General features: G+C 42.5%; 1 protein-coding gene across 4 annotated transcripts in view; it reads left to right on the top strand.

Annotated features, from left to right (window-relative positions):
• Positions 1 to 1,660: 1,660 nt before the first annotated feature.
• Positions 1,661 to 14,935, top strand: part of ripor2 (RHO family interacting cell polarization regulator 2) — a 69,336-nt gene continuing 56,061 nt past the window's right edge. The window contains exon 1 of one of the 4 annotated variants that reach the window (XM_025902555.1): positions 1,661 to 1,788. In XM_025902555.1, the coding sequence (XP_025758340.1) occupies positions 1,728 to 1,788 (61 nt within the window). In that variant the 5' untranslated portion in view covers positions 1,661 to 1,727. Of the gene's footprint in view, positions 1,789 to 3,582; positions 3,710 to 9,552; positions 9,965 to 14,935 lie in introns of those variants that run through there. The other 3 variants (XM_025902556.1, XM_005478499.4, XM_005478502.4) reach the window with 3 other exon arrangements.

The raw sequence follows: 14,935 nt of genomic DNA on the forward strand, positions 1-14,935 counted from the left end.
GTACCTTTTAACCACAGGACTAACACAACCAAAGGCCTCAAAAAGTTGATCTTAGTAACACGACCCATTTCATTTGTCAGTGTCTTTTGTTTTCTCCACTTTCTGATTTTGAAAGTTGACTTCTCCTTTTTGTAGTCAGCAGGTGATGGCTGAAATGTAAACTAGAGGACACAGTGATGTACTGGGAGGCGTGGGAGAGGAAATTGTGGTTTTCAGAACTGTTGCCACCCTGTTACCCCACCCTGTGGTAACTTTTTTCATTTAGCTTCTGAATCTCCCCAACAGGAAAATGTTTAATGATCTGTTTGAAGCTCGGGCATATCGACTGTCAGAAATCTGCTAACACGCCGAGTGGAGTGATGACTGTAACATGTAAAATAAAAAGAAAAGGCGGGGCCATGTATACATGAGCTGACTGCATGATATCATGCTACACTTTTTCACTGATCACTTTAAAAGGGATTGGGTTAGACCCCCTTTTACCACTGAATTAATCTGTCTGACTGTAATACAGTCACACAGGTGTGCACTGAAGGTCTGTCAGCCAATCCCAGAGGATGTGTGACATACACCAAATGGCCACTTTATTAGGTACACCTTGCTAGTACCATGTTGGACCACCTTTTCCCCTCCAGAATTACCATAATTCTTCATGGCACAGATTCAACATGGGGTTGAATCTGTGCCGTGAGATTTCGGTCCTTGTTGACATGATGACATCATGCAGTTGCTGCAGATTTGTCGGCTGCACGTGTGATGCGAATCTCCTGTTCCACCTCATCCCAAATGTGCTGTGTTGGATTGAGATCTGGAGACTGTGGAAGCCATACAGCACAGTGAACTCATTGTGATGTTCAGGAAACCAGTTTGAGATGATCTGAGCTTGTGACAGGCCAGGGCAGCTAGAAGATGGGAACATTGTGGTAACAAAGGGATGGACCTGGTCAGCAACAATACTAGGATACGCTATGGTGTTTAAGCGTTGCTCAGTTGGTGATGAGGGGCCCAGAATGTGCCAAGAAAATATCCCCTACTTCATTACACCACCAGCAGCCAGAGCTGTTGAAGCAAGGCAGGATGGATCCGAGTTTTCATGTTGTTTACACCAAATTTTGACCCTATGTCACTAGAAAAACTGAGACTAATCAGACAACGTCTTCTGTTACCCAATTTTGGCGAGTCTGAGTGAACATTTGCACCTAGAGAACTGCCACTTCCTGAATATTTTCTCTTGTTCAGACCACTGTCTGTACACCCTAGAAAACCCCACATAGATCAGCAGCGTGAACGTGCATCGAGGACATCCGCGTAAAATTAGCACTCAGGGTCACGGAGACCAAACGAACAGACAGGGTTGAGGTCCGCTGATTCTTTTGACTGAGCGCTTCAGCCGCCTGTTATCTCTTCCCTCCAGGTGTACCCGGGAGCAGCAGGCCACAGCATGAGTACCGCCATCTCTGCGGTGCCAGCCCGCACAGCCGTCGTGCAGCGGCTGTATTGCGGCCTTTGTCTGATGCCCTCTTTGCACTCTGACAGACACAGAAAGGCAAAGAGTGAATGAGCAAGAGAAAAGGATCCAATTGTGAAGCGGAAAGAAAGACAAAATACAATAGCGGCAGGGAGAGACAGGGAGAGAGAACACAAAAATAGAAAGTGGTGACAGCACAAAAGGAGTAGCAGGCTTCACACTGTTAAGAAGGCATCGCTTTGGATTATCCTCTGGCACAATGCATCGCAGAGTCAAGACATACAACCACATTAAGATGAAAAGATATCGATATGCTTACAGTAGGTATCTACTAGTTGTTCTCTTGCAAAGTTACTTCTGTGTGTTTTCATTACCAGCCTCTGTTGTTGTCTGTCATCTCACCGAGCTCTGCCTGCACGCTAAACCACGCAGCGCACTGACGCAATCACAGGCTGCAGGTTTGTCCCAGTGGAAGTCGGTTTATGTGGTTTCTCTTGAATAATGTGAGAGCGGATGATACTTGTAGGATTTCACAACTCGTTTGCTGTTTTAGAAGTTCATTCACTCTCATGTTCTCTGTTCTCTGTTTGCAGGCTGATTCATGAAGGATGTAACTCAGCAGTCTGCACTGTTTACATTGTGTTTTATGCATGAATCATTATATCCACTCTTAGATTCAAAATACGAGTTCTCCTTCTTGTATCTCTCAGGTGATTACACTATGCCACTACCCTATGCTATAATATATAGATCTTCTCTATAGTTTGCATCCTTGTGGGGTTTAAAGACGTTTCAGGAAGCTGGAGCAGATGTTTTGGCCCGTGCACGTCTGCATGCATGAATATGTGCAGGCTTGGCGGCGGTTTGGCACATCATGGCCGTCTTCCCTTAGCCACATGAAGCCATAATGTGCAGGACACACACTAACTCACACACGTGCACCTCCAATGAGTCAGAAAGTGCCATGGCAAATTGGATTTGCCACGCAGTGCCCTCGTTATTGTTACCCGGGTAACCAGCCACCCATTCACAGTCATCCCATTTTGTCATCTTTCTTATAGAGAGAGAGAGAAAAGACCGAGGCCTGGCTAAAGAGAAAAGGAGAGGGAATGATAGAGGTCTCCTTTTTCCCCCCCTTGTGTCTTCTTTTTCTCCTCCGCTCCTCATCCTCTCTGGCTCATGCTCACATTAGTCTGTGGGATTGATCAAACGCGAGTTGGCCTGAGGACACTTTTCCACCGTCTTCCAAAAATGATGTGATATTTTTTGCCTTCACCTCATTCCCACCACCTCAGATGAATACCCATCTGTCAGGGTGCAGCAGAGGAAGTCAGGCTGACATCAAGAACTTTTTGGAGGAGAGTTTTCCCATAAGTCTCCTCGTTAAACCTCCTGCCTCATGTGTTTGAGATCTCTGATCAGTCCTGGAGCAACACAAACTTTACTGCAAAATGCACTTTGTGTATGGCAGTTTGTGTAGTGTCAGTTTACTGTGGGTTGGGCGTATTTTCCTCTTTATTCACGCTCTTAGTATTATTGCTTGTTTGTTTATTGCTTTAAGTCGTTAGTGCATTATTGAAGAGCTTCTCAGTTAGTGTTATATCAGCAGTTGTTATGCACTGACACCAGATCACAGTTTGGAAATCTTTCAAGAGAAAAGCCTGCAAGAAGTTTTATCAGCAGCATGTTTGCTCCCTTTAAAATATAGTCTAAAAGAAGAGCTTTCTATAATTTATTTATCCCAATTAGCGCTGGTTAACATTTCTTTTAGAAAGTAATTTTTACACTGATAATAATCTGCAATAATCTGCTAAATTACAGCACAACCCACGGCCACATCAAGTGTGTTGTGAAAAAATCATCAGAAGGGAACTTGTTGTGTAAGAAGCATTGCTATTTTGCAAAATATTTGTCCTCGACAAATGCACTTTGCAGGGTGCACGACAGTCGATAGAATCAACATCAAGCGATGATGAGCTGGTCCTGATGTTCCTGAAACAGGAAAAGGAAGAAACTGAGATTCTGGGTTCATCTAATTCTCACTAGCAGACAGCAGCAGGGAGAATTTCATGGTTTGATCCAGGAGTTGAAGCTGGATCACGACTGCTATCGTACATATTTCAGGACATCAGTGGGGCAGTTTGAGCTCTCGTTGGCAGAGTTGGGACCACATCTGAGGAGGCAGAGAAATCATTTGAGGGAGGCGATTGACCTGAGTCAGCATCTAATTGTGTCTCTGAGGTAAAACAGTGTCATTTTACTATTTGTATGTCATTGTATATACCTGTGTATGTCTTGAGCTACAAGCTGTCACGTTGCCAAATATAGTGATCTGATTGGTCAGATCAGTTTATTGTCATATGTGAGAGTGAAATTTAAATTTTCACTCAGATTTAACGCGTCCGGTGTGCAAAGGCCTTTTCTCTAGTGAGAAAAGTAACTCACAGAAGTAACTTTTTATTTAGCTGGCATGTTGGTTATACGTCCAGACTTTAACTCATTGCATTTCCTTCATTACATAACCAGCAACAGGCTCGTCAGCTTCCCTCAGAGCAACAGCTAGAGGCTAGCCAAAGCTGCTTCAGAGGCACAGTCATTCTTGTATTTAACTATTACTAGATTCATTCGACTTGTATAAGATAAGATAAGATAAGATAACCTTTATTAGTCCCACACGTGGGAAATTTGTTTTGTCACAGCAGGAAGTGGACAGTGCAAAAGTTGTGAAGGAAAAATTAGAATAAAATAAGATAAGAATAAATACAGTACACAACTGTACAGAATAGAATAAAATAAAATACTATATACAGCAGAATAAAATATACAATAAGATAAAAATAGAATACAAATGCTATGCAGCCGTGTGGAATGTGAGTAACAGTAACAGACCAGTAACATCTTTCTTGAACAAAAAAAATGCGTTAAGCTGCTCGCTACAGAAAAATTTTGCGTATGTGGTGTATGCATCAATGGTCCTAACCAGACTGAACAAAATACCAGAATCTCCAGAAGGACAGTAAAACTGACCTAAACGCTAACTAAAGGTCTGCAATATAAGGAAAAAATCCAATAACAACACTGACTATTTTTGTGAGTATTTATGCGTAAGGGTTGGGAATTAGTGCAGTGAATGTATAAGTGGACTCTTTCTTTTGTTTTTCTTGTTTTTAATTTATAACATTAATGTTATCATCTTTGCCAGAGAAGCATTTAAATGACTGAAACTGGTATAAAAAGACAAAATCAAGGCATGCATCCATTAAATCTGTCAGTGCAAGCCTCTCAGTGGCCTTTTAAACTTGTGGCCACAGAGACCAGTCACAGCTTTTAATGCTAGCTCAGGGACGATAACAATATAGAAACACACACTCGGTGATGCGCTCCGTTGGAGTCTCCCCACCAGTCCATAAAAGTTATCGGGGCAGTTTGAATGCGAGAGCTCAGTTGTCAAGCGCCACAGAATTAGCATGGATGCTAAAGAGTTGCTGCTTTCATGCTAATAACTGATATTTTAAGCCATGGTAACAGGCAACATACTGATGCATATTTTCAGGGCCAGAAGAGCAGCTGTGTAGGAGGCTGAAACCGCCTATTCAGCCTCCTGGGATACTCATCATCTGGCTTGATTCAGATGCCAAAGAGCTCCATTGTTTGACCCCATTCAAACGGCACCATTGTACAGAGCGGGTCTGATTGTGCGACAGTTACAACTGTGTATGTGTGTGTGTGTTTTGTTTTGGTCGTATTGTGTGTGTGTGTGTTCAGTTGTATCATATGAGTGTGTAAGAGTCATTTGTGCGTATGCGTGGTGTTGTGTGTTTGCATTTCCCGAAGCAGGGGGCTTTTTCTCTGGTGGTCAGAACAAATAGCCGGCCATTGAAACGCAGCAGGGCAAACGCTGCCCAGATGTGACCCCATTTTCCGGCGCTGCAGGCCGGCAACAGTTCACGGTCACAGAAAGAGAAGAGAAGCTCCCATATTTTCCGATATCTGCATGCACCATTTTTGCTGTGAATAAAGTGAGCCTCGGTTTAAGGAAAAAAACCAACAACAATGTTTTGCACATAATGATGACACAGTCAGCAGCAGAACCAGCTCATTATAGCAGTGCACAGATGGGAGTGGGATGAATCTGCATAAGACAGTGGGCTTTGCTTTGCATGTGTCACTGTGTTTTCTGTTTACTTGCCTGCCTGACCAGTGACTCTCCCTCCCTGCGACAAAGAGCAGAGAGTCAAAATGTCACTGCTGTTAGCTGTGAAGCAGCAGTCTGGTTGGCGAGCATTAATTATGATCCGTCACTTAGTCCGACACTCGAGTTTAACTTGCAAGGAGACAGTGCAGTTCTTGTCGCGTTAATCAAAGAGAAAGATCTTTGCAGGGCTGCGTGATCACAAGACAGCATTCAGAAGAAGAAGCCTTTCAGATTGCTCTCATGCACAGTTTTCATTACTTAAAATTCTTGCTCTTCATTTTATTTGTTTGTGGACAATAGGTGATTAAACATGAATCTATTAACAAATTAAGTTAGTTTTCAATCACTCCGCTTTTACATTAGTAGGCTAATCTTGTCAGCTCCAGTTTGACTGATTCTGCTTCCTGGTTCGTTGCTGCAGAGGCTCCTGCAGCACTTGCAGCTTGATGCAGATAGCGTCATATTTCTCCAGAGAGGATGTTCATATGATTATTTGTAAGAAGCCACTCATATTCAGTCTTTATTCTAACTGTACTTTTATGAACTTTAACATTTAAGATGCTAACTGAGGCCTGCACAGTCTGACATGTAGCTCTTGGGTTTTTTGCAGTTGTTCTGAGCATTGCGCACCCTGACCTTGGGTGAATTTGAAGGGAAGACTGTGTCATTGGGTTAACACACCTGAATGTTGCACACCTACAAACTATGAAAACATCCACTTTTAAAGAGGTGCTGATGTTTGCTGATGATCAACCTGGATGCTTCCTTACCTCTTAATTCCTATGGAAGCAGCTGACTGCTGTGCGTGGAAATGTGGACCCTCAATAAATATAAAGCAATAATTCTGAGTACAATACAACTAAAATATATCTAATCAAAGGCTTATTTATTCAAATGATTAATTGTAAAGGAAAACATGCTTGGTATGAACTGAATGTGGAAGTAAAATTCATTTGAAATTTAATTTACATTGTATTTACTTAATACAGTAACAGAGAAAATTTAATGTAATTGAATTGGTTAAAATCAGAATTTTGGGCCAGATTTCTTTCTTTCTTTCTTTTTTTTTTTTTGAATGACTTCATCTTTGGGTTTTGAGTTGCAGCGGCCAGTTTTAGCCATCTTCACAGATTCTGTGTTGCCTCAGATTGGCAGATAAGATTTGAGCACATCTCTAACAAACAGTACCAAAGACACATTCTGTCCCTCTTATCGACCTCACACAAACAGGAAATACTCTCATAAAGCGAGCCTTTCTCTTAACCCAAAGACGTGCTTAAAACAACTCTTAGATCTCACATTCTTTGCGAGTCCTTTTGCGATGTGTCCGGATTGTCTGGACTAGCCCCAGTGAAAATGAGTTTATTCCCTCAAGCTTTGGCCTCGAAGGGAGCCAGCGGCTGGGGAGAGGAAGTCTGAAGGAAAAGTGATAATGAACTGACATGAGGCCTACTTTCTATTTTGGTTTGAAATTGGTTTGTCTAAATGGGGTGAGTCAGAGAAACTGCTTTCTGGCAGATGTAGGCACAGTGTGAGAAAGAGAAAGAGGAAGAAAGTTCTGTGTCTGCCTGCTTTTAAAAAAACAAACCGTTTCCATCTAAGAATAAATTAAAGGTCAAAAAGACACAAAGCGCTGCATGTTAGCAGTAATTTAGGAGTGGACATGAAATGCTTGAAAGAGGCTGGTAAAGGGCCTCCTGGGGATGGACCAAAGCTTTTTAAAAAGCTGGAAGAAAACTACTTCAGACTTATAAAGTGCACTAGACTAGAGAGTTTGTCATTATGCAACACAACATGACAGGACTCCAAAAATATATCCAAGCCGTTCCACATGCTTTTGTTTTTCTCTAAAACAGCACAACACATGCGTTCAGTGCCAGCCTGTGCTGTTTAACCCCCTTTATTTCTATTTAGGTCAAGCAGCCTAACATTAGGCTACCTGACAAGATTTCTTACAGTTTAAAAGATTTATTTACCTTAATTCCTCCAGATGCATGGCATAAAAACTATTCAGTAACAAGGACTCAAACGCCAAATGCAGGTGACAAACTTTTAGTGAGAGTAAAGCACCAATCTGGTTTGGAGAGAGCCTCACTGAGGATCCACAGCAGCTCCTGAGCTTGATACCTTTGAGAGAGGGTGACAGCTGCAGCTAAAGTAGGGAATGAGAATAAACGGGTGTGTGGGGCGAGTGATTATATATGTATGACCAGAAGGGTAGTGGGGTGTGGTCCAGGTCCTGAAATTCTGATAAATTAAAAATAAAAATACATGTGAGTAATTTATATCTACTTAAATTCCTGTCTATGAAGCATTGGGCTTTCCTTTGTTAATCTCTTTAAATGTTTTGTCTCTTGCATTCTTAAGTACTGGATTTAAAGGTATTTTATACTGATACCTGCAGATAAAGACTGAGAATGTCCAGTTGAGGTCAGATGCTCATTTTGGGTTTTTGGGCTTTTCTTTTTTCATCTGCTGTTTTTACTATTTGTTTTTAATTGTTTTTGTATTATAATTTATTTTGTTTCTTTAGTTCATATTTAGATTTTTTTTTGTCTTGCAGGGAAACATGTTTCTAACCAATTAAACTTTGAAACTTGAAAATTTTCCACCCAATTCTTGTTTTTAAAGTCCATTAAAGACGTATGCTGTTTATTCATTCTATCCTTGAAAAGCAACAGCTCAAGGAAAACATTAAAACCCCCAAATTACCACTACATTCACACCTGTGATGAGTGGAGGTGAACGCACACAAGATGACCACAGCTGTATGGTCAATAAGTACCACAGCACCAATGCACAGACTTGGAGAGGTGCTAGTATCACTGTAGACTCTAATTCTTGTTCCACCTGAGACGTTTACAATGAGCATTACATTTGTTTCCGTTTTCTTATAGAAAGACTTTAAAACCTTTTCAGTCAGCAAGATTTATCAGACTGTCGCGTATTCAGGTGAAATGAAAAAAATATTCATTTATAAAGGCCAAAGAGCTGGAGGCAACATCTCTTTATTCACACGCGCGAACACCCTTTCTATAAATGCATGAATATATGGAACAGATGACAGAGACCAGGATGAATATCCAGTACTAAGATAAATTACTCACTTTGTAGATGCATCACTCGAGTCAAGCATTGCTTCTAAAGAGAAATCTTGTACTAAACAATTATTTACTGTACTAAAAGTTGACTGAATACTTTAACACTGAGACTGAAAGAATCCGGAGGCTTTACGCTGTTTTAAAGCATATTTGTAAAGGCCAGTAATCTGCGTTTGCGCTCCCTAAACACAGATTTCAACTGTGTGACTGAGTGTAGTCTTGAGCAAAAGACTGAAATGTAAAAACTACTATTATGCGAGAGGTTCTCCCACTCTGTCTGAATCTAAATCTGTCTCTTTCAGAGCAGGTGAGCGTGCTTATTTGCTGCATGAGCAGCTCTGTGGAGGCTTTCAGCAACAGCAGATGACAACAGACTTTACCGGCTCTGCCAAGGCCTCCTCACAGCGGGCCACAAAAAAGAAAAAAAAAAATTGAGGGAGCAATCAGTGTGGTCCCATGATTCCTAGTGAGCTGTGAAGGAATGACAAGCAGAGCCAGCTTCATGTCTCACACACCATGTCAAACACAAACACACACACACACACAGGGTGTGTTTTCACACCCTCTTCGCATGTCCTTGCCGGCTTAAAATAAAGAATCTAATTATTCTGGTTAAATCACCAGGCGCTCGAGCTGACTCATTGTGGAGAGCCATAATGTGCATACGGACACACACACACACACACACACATGAAGAAACACATGTACACACTACTGACCCTCCCCGTGCTGCACGCTCGCACACATGCGCACAGTTACTCATACAAGTGCTCTCCAACCGGCACGCTCTCACTTCAGCATTGCACAGGATGTTATGAAATCAGCACTGTTGCTGAAACTTGGTGAAGGTCGCTGGGAGTCCTCTCTCTCACCCACACACACACACTTCACCTGGCACTTACGCACTCGTTCTCGTGCGGAGAGCTGAAGCTCAGCTCAGTCCCTGTCCCCTCCTGCTCGTGCGAGGAGCCTGCCGGCGATCGGACTGTCGCCTGAAGCGAAGAGGCCGGGCCGGCGTCGATTTTTACAGCCCAGTCGCTCTCTCTCTCTCTGAGGCTCCGACTAGTCAGCTGAAGGAGGACAAGAGGGAGAGAAGAAGAGAAAGAAGAGGAGGAATAGTGATGGCCGTGACCGACATTGCAGAGGATGACCTGGATGAGATGATGCGCGAAGAAGCGGAGGACGTCTTCTACGAGGACGGTAGGATTGCCAAGGGTCAAATGTGAAGTGTTTGAAAGCGGGCGTGGGTTTACAGGTGGGCTGCAGGGCCGAGACAGCTGCCCCAGCGCTGCGGCGCGGTCATACTGGTTGGTTTGTGAGTTGTGGAAACGATCAGGATTAAAGAAAGGGCAAAAATGATGGTTGAAGGGCGCACCAGAGGGATCTCCCCAGCTGTGTAGGTGGCGTTGTCAACAGCACAGTTGAGTAGCCTCTCCTAAACACAGAGATGGAAAATGAGTAACCTCGAGATACATAGATTTGTGAAATAAAAAATTCGTACATACAGTAATTAGTCACGGTCAGTGTAATGAATGCTTCAGCTGTGTCTCGAGTTTCCCTTCATTGCAGGCGCTCTGTGCAGTTTTTTTTATCGATTTCAAACTTTTACCCTTTTTAGAAAGCAGAGAGGAGCCATGCCCTCTGCAGCGTGTGGGGGCGTTCTTGTATAACAAGCAGATGTTTTTAACCAAGCATGATTCTCCACAAGAAAATCTCTTTAACATGTTTTTTTGGGGTGGTGGGGGGGTGTTTGTTATTTTAAAACAAACTGTAATCATAACCTGAGGTGAGCTGGATGCTGGAAGAGTGATGAGCAACAGAAGTGCAGCAGAACTTTACTGATGATTATTCATGAGAAGGTGAGAAAGGTGTCAGCTCGGGTAGTAACTGTTGGAAAAGTAATCCCCAGCATCGGGACTGAGACGACACAATAACAGATATCGATGCTTTATAGATCAGCTCTGAGTTTCATGTGCATCACATGACACTTTTTGTCTTTAATGTGCCCTCGTCTAGTTAAAGGAACAGCTCAGTGTTTTGCAAAAAGCTATTCTTCTGTTTTTGGCATGAAAAAAATATTAGCTTTTTAAAAACATACGCTTCATTCCCACAAATGCTGTGATGGTTCTGGTGCAGAATCCTGAACTGGTTTTCAGGCCCCTGTAGCTCAGGAGATGGAGTGGGTGGTCCACTAAATGGGAGGATACACCGACCTTCACATCCTGTAGTCTGAACGCAGAAGTAACCATGGGCAAGATTCTACACTCTGCTCCGATTCATCCATCAGAGCTTGACTGTGTGAATTTTATTTTGAAAGCACTTAGGCATGGAAAAAATGGCTTGTGTGAATGTGATGGAATGAGGCTTGCAGGAAGAAAGTGTTTTGAGTGCTTGAATAGAGTATGAAAAGCACTATAAGTACAAGTCCATTTATCATTTCCATCACAAAAAGGCTGGGTCCAGAGCAGGAACCAGTGATATCAGCGGTTATGCAAAGTGGCTGCTGCAAAAACTCAAATGATGCAGAACCTGCAGATATTGTTGGCCATGAATGCAACTTCTGCTACGTAACATCAGGTTCTCAAACCTGTTGCAATGCAGGCTGGTCAAGGCAGAAATGGCTCTGCAACATTATCAAAAACAGTGTACTTTTGACAGTCTTTACGCTAAGATAAGCTCATCAGACGATGGTGTTTCTTAAAATCTAGATCCTGACTAGAAAACAAAACACATACTTCCCCAAACTGTCCCTTTAATTCCAATGAAACAGTTTCCCTTCCTTGTTTTGATAAACACATCCCTGCATCAGTGGCAAAATGGTCGATTACTCTCATTCACAGAGGCAAACGCCTCACGTCAGAGCTTTACAAGTGCTCGGCCATGTTTTGTGTTTACACTGGCTTTTCTTAGCAGTGAAATTACACACCAACTGATTGGATTACACACACTAACACCAGGCCTTTGATACATTAATACATTTATCTTTAGGGTCCGCGCAGGCTTAAAAAGGCTCTGCTGCAGCTTGTCAGATGGCGAGTGGACGGGGCGGAGGAGGATATTCCGAGTTATTTCGTCATTTGGTGTGCAATGTATGTAAATGCCTCCACTGACCCACTTCTGACTGATACTCACCGATGGTAATGTGACGTTCCCTTTGAACAGCGCTGCCAGGAGATACACATGACTCTGTGCAACAAAGCAGCCAATCACAGCACACGGATTCATGTGCTGCTTGGCCAGCAGGCATGAGTGTGTTTATTCATAGACTCAGAGGAAGGTTGCACAATACGGCTCACTAATATTTTCTGTTCTAATTAGCTCTTTGGATTAGCGATGGGCTTATTCTGTTGTTTTTTGTATGTGTGTGTGTGTGTGTGTGTGTGTGTTTCATTTTTATTGGTGCCAAATGCAAATTTATTACAACTGTCCTATTTTCCTTCTCAGTCAAATCACAGTTAGTGAACCATTTGCAAATCTTTCAGATCTTTCCTATGCACACATGAGCATTGTGTTGAATGTGCTCAGCGTAACGTGTGTGACATGGTTTTGCAGGTTTGTAACGGCCCTCGACACCACAAGGGGTCAAACGGCGAATCCAGGGGGAAAGCCGGAGTTACATTTCTCAAAGACCTTTTTTCTCCTGTAACGTTAAACCTTAATCCTAACCACAATGCAGGAAATAAGATTCGAAGAAGAAATCTGACAAAACACTGGCAAAGTTCTTCTTTCTTGGCTCCAGATATGAAGCCTGCTTTCATTCTGTTTCTGTCTAAAAATAAGTGTCCATTCATTTAGAAATAGCTGAGAATTGCAAGCATGAAACTCATCACTGTCATCGCTTTGTGGAGTCTAATGAAAAGCATGGTGTGGTGTCTTAAATGCACAGATAAAAGCCAGATAAAGGAAGTAACAGACATCACAGTCCTAGCTACAACAGCTATAACAATACCCCAATGTGGCACTGAACTCAGAATTGCCGTTATAAAAAAGGGAGTGTGTGTGAAGTAAGTTTTGTTAGCTCTGTGCTGAGCTGAATTATGACTAAAGGAGTGCTACTTTTAGCCTGGCAGCAGAAATGTCAGAGTGCCTGAACATAGCAGATACACAGCGACACACACTCTCTCTCCTCCCCACTCACACACACTCTGTGACTCCAGTTCAGGTCGTATGAATTAACAAAAAGCCTCGGTTAGCTTTGCTCACAGGAACAATGTGTTTCAAAGTCTGCCAAAAAGCAGCTGCTTTGTAGGGACGGGATAAGTGTGCTCACAGTGTGCAGATCGGCACATGTTGACCAGATTATACCCACTGTATTCATGAATGTTAAGCTTACTCCTTACTTACGTGGTTAGTTTGTCTTCTGTAAATCACTTTGTGATAGCTGTCTGTGAAAGATGCTACACAAAGTATGCAAAACTAAATTCTGTGTTTCTGAGTCGGAACACGTGAGAAAATGTGTCTTTTGTTTGTGTATTTCCTTTTTGGTGTCATGTGTAGGTCTCTTGGGAGATGTTTACAGTGAGATTAAACCTTTGGACTAACTTCACAGATATTATCGTTGCCACGTATTTTATGCGTTACCCCCCTGTGTTTATTTGTGATACAGAAGTGGCTGAAATGTGCAATCACAAAAATCAACATTAGGAGTTTTAGAGGTGTTTTTTCACTTCTGTTTAATGTGTCGCAGTATTAGCCGAGAGAAATTTCGCAATCGCCCATTTAAAGAAAGCAGCTACTGCATGAACAGCTATCGCACATGCCTATTTATGTATAATGATTCAAACAGAGTCGTGCTCATGAGTCCATGCAAACTCACCTCTGCATGAACTCCCACCGGACCAGAACGTTTCTGCTGAAAGCTCAAAGAAACTACAGTGAAACCTCTTAAGTGGTTTTACACAGAGGCTAAGAAACAGTACGTCCACTTTATACCCTTATCACCTTTTTCTATACTCCACCACACACACACACATGCGCAATCTCTCTTTTTGAAGCCTCTCTGAAAAGCAGAAAATTAGATTGTATCAGTAAAGGTGAACAGTAGCTTTTTTGAGGCCAGAATAAACTCTTTAACTCCTTCTTTTCCTGTCATGTGAAGTCCAGAGAGTGATGATTGGTCTACTTCTGTGGCTGTGCGCAAAAACAAAGTAGAGCAGAGCGGCACGTCTCAAGCGGAAGCAGGCATAGCAGGACAGTAAAAATACAGTTAAGCGCTGGATCGATGGCGCCGTGGATGGAGTAACGTGTTGGTGTTTGGTATTTAAATAAACCAGTGTTTGACTAACTGGGTCAGTTCAGAAAGCATGAAGTGGGGCTTTCAGTCACAAGTGAGGAGGGTTGTCGGTATCAGGAAGGCCTTAGAGTTCCTTGAGTTAAAGTTTAGAGAACCACAAAGGAAATAACGCCTTCAAAATATCTAAATCTGTGAAAAAGTTCTCGCTCTCGTGCAGGAATGTTTTGCATTGTTCCTGCTTCTTGCACAATAGGATTCATCCCTACCCTGACTGCAGACTGCTAATTACATGACAAAACCACTGATTGCTGACCTCACCAGCTACTGTTTGCTTGTTTGTTTTAATGCAGTGCAGTTTGTGAAAGCTCCCCAAAGCACAGTGGATTCTGTAGAATTTCACCGAGGTGAGGCTGAGATGTGCGATTAAAGGATTCCTGTACAGGTGGAGCTTTGAGCGATAGCGTGAAGTGGCACTACCCCTGAAAGCGTTTACGCCTTTGATGTAGTGTTTAAGCCTCCACTCTTTTAAGCCTTTGCCAGAGGGGCTTTTCTTTAAGGTTTGCAGCTAATCAACACCTGAGATTTTAAGGATGAACAAATAAATAAGAGCATGACTCGACATGCAGGCTTCTCTTAAAGGAAGAATGTCTCAAGCCCCACAATTGGGGACTCATTTCCATTATACGGGAATGTCTCCTGCAACAGGAGGCACCAGTGGAATAGCTGCATTCCTTTGGTAATAAGGACGCAGTAAAAAGACAGCTGGACTCAGGTGAAAACACTTTTATCCACTGTAAAAGTTGACGGTTGTGTGTTTTATGCAGCATTAGCTGAATGCACCTCATTGTAATGCGGTTAAGCAACAATATGAGAGTCAGAGGTTTATATATTACCACACAGCCACATGCTTAATTTCATTTCACAAAGTCCTAATCAAA

The sequence above is a fragment of the Oreochromis niloticus genome, linkage group LG22, assembly GCF_001858045.2.
Source record: "Oreochromis niloticus isolate F11D_XX linkage group LG22, O_niloticus_UMD_NMBU, whole genome shotgun sequence".
NCBI lineage: Eukaryota > Metazoa > Chordata > Actinopteri > Cichliformes > Cichlidae > Oreochromis > Oreochromis niloticus.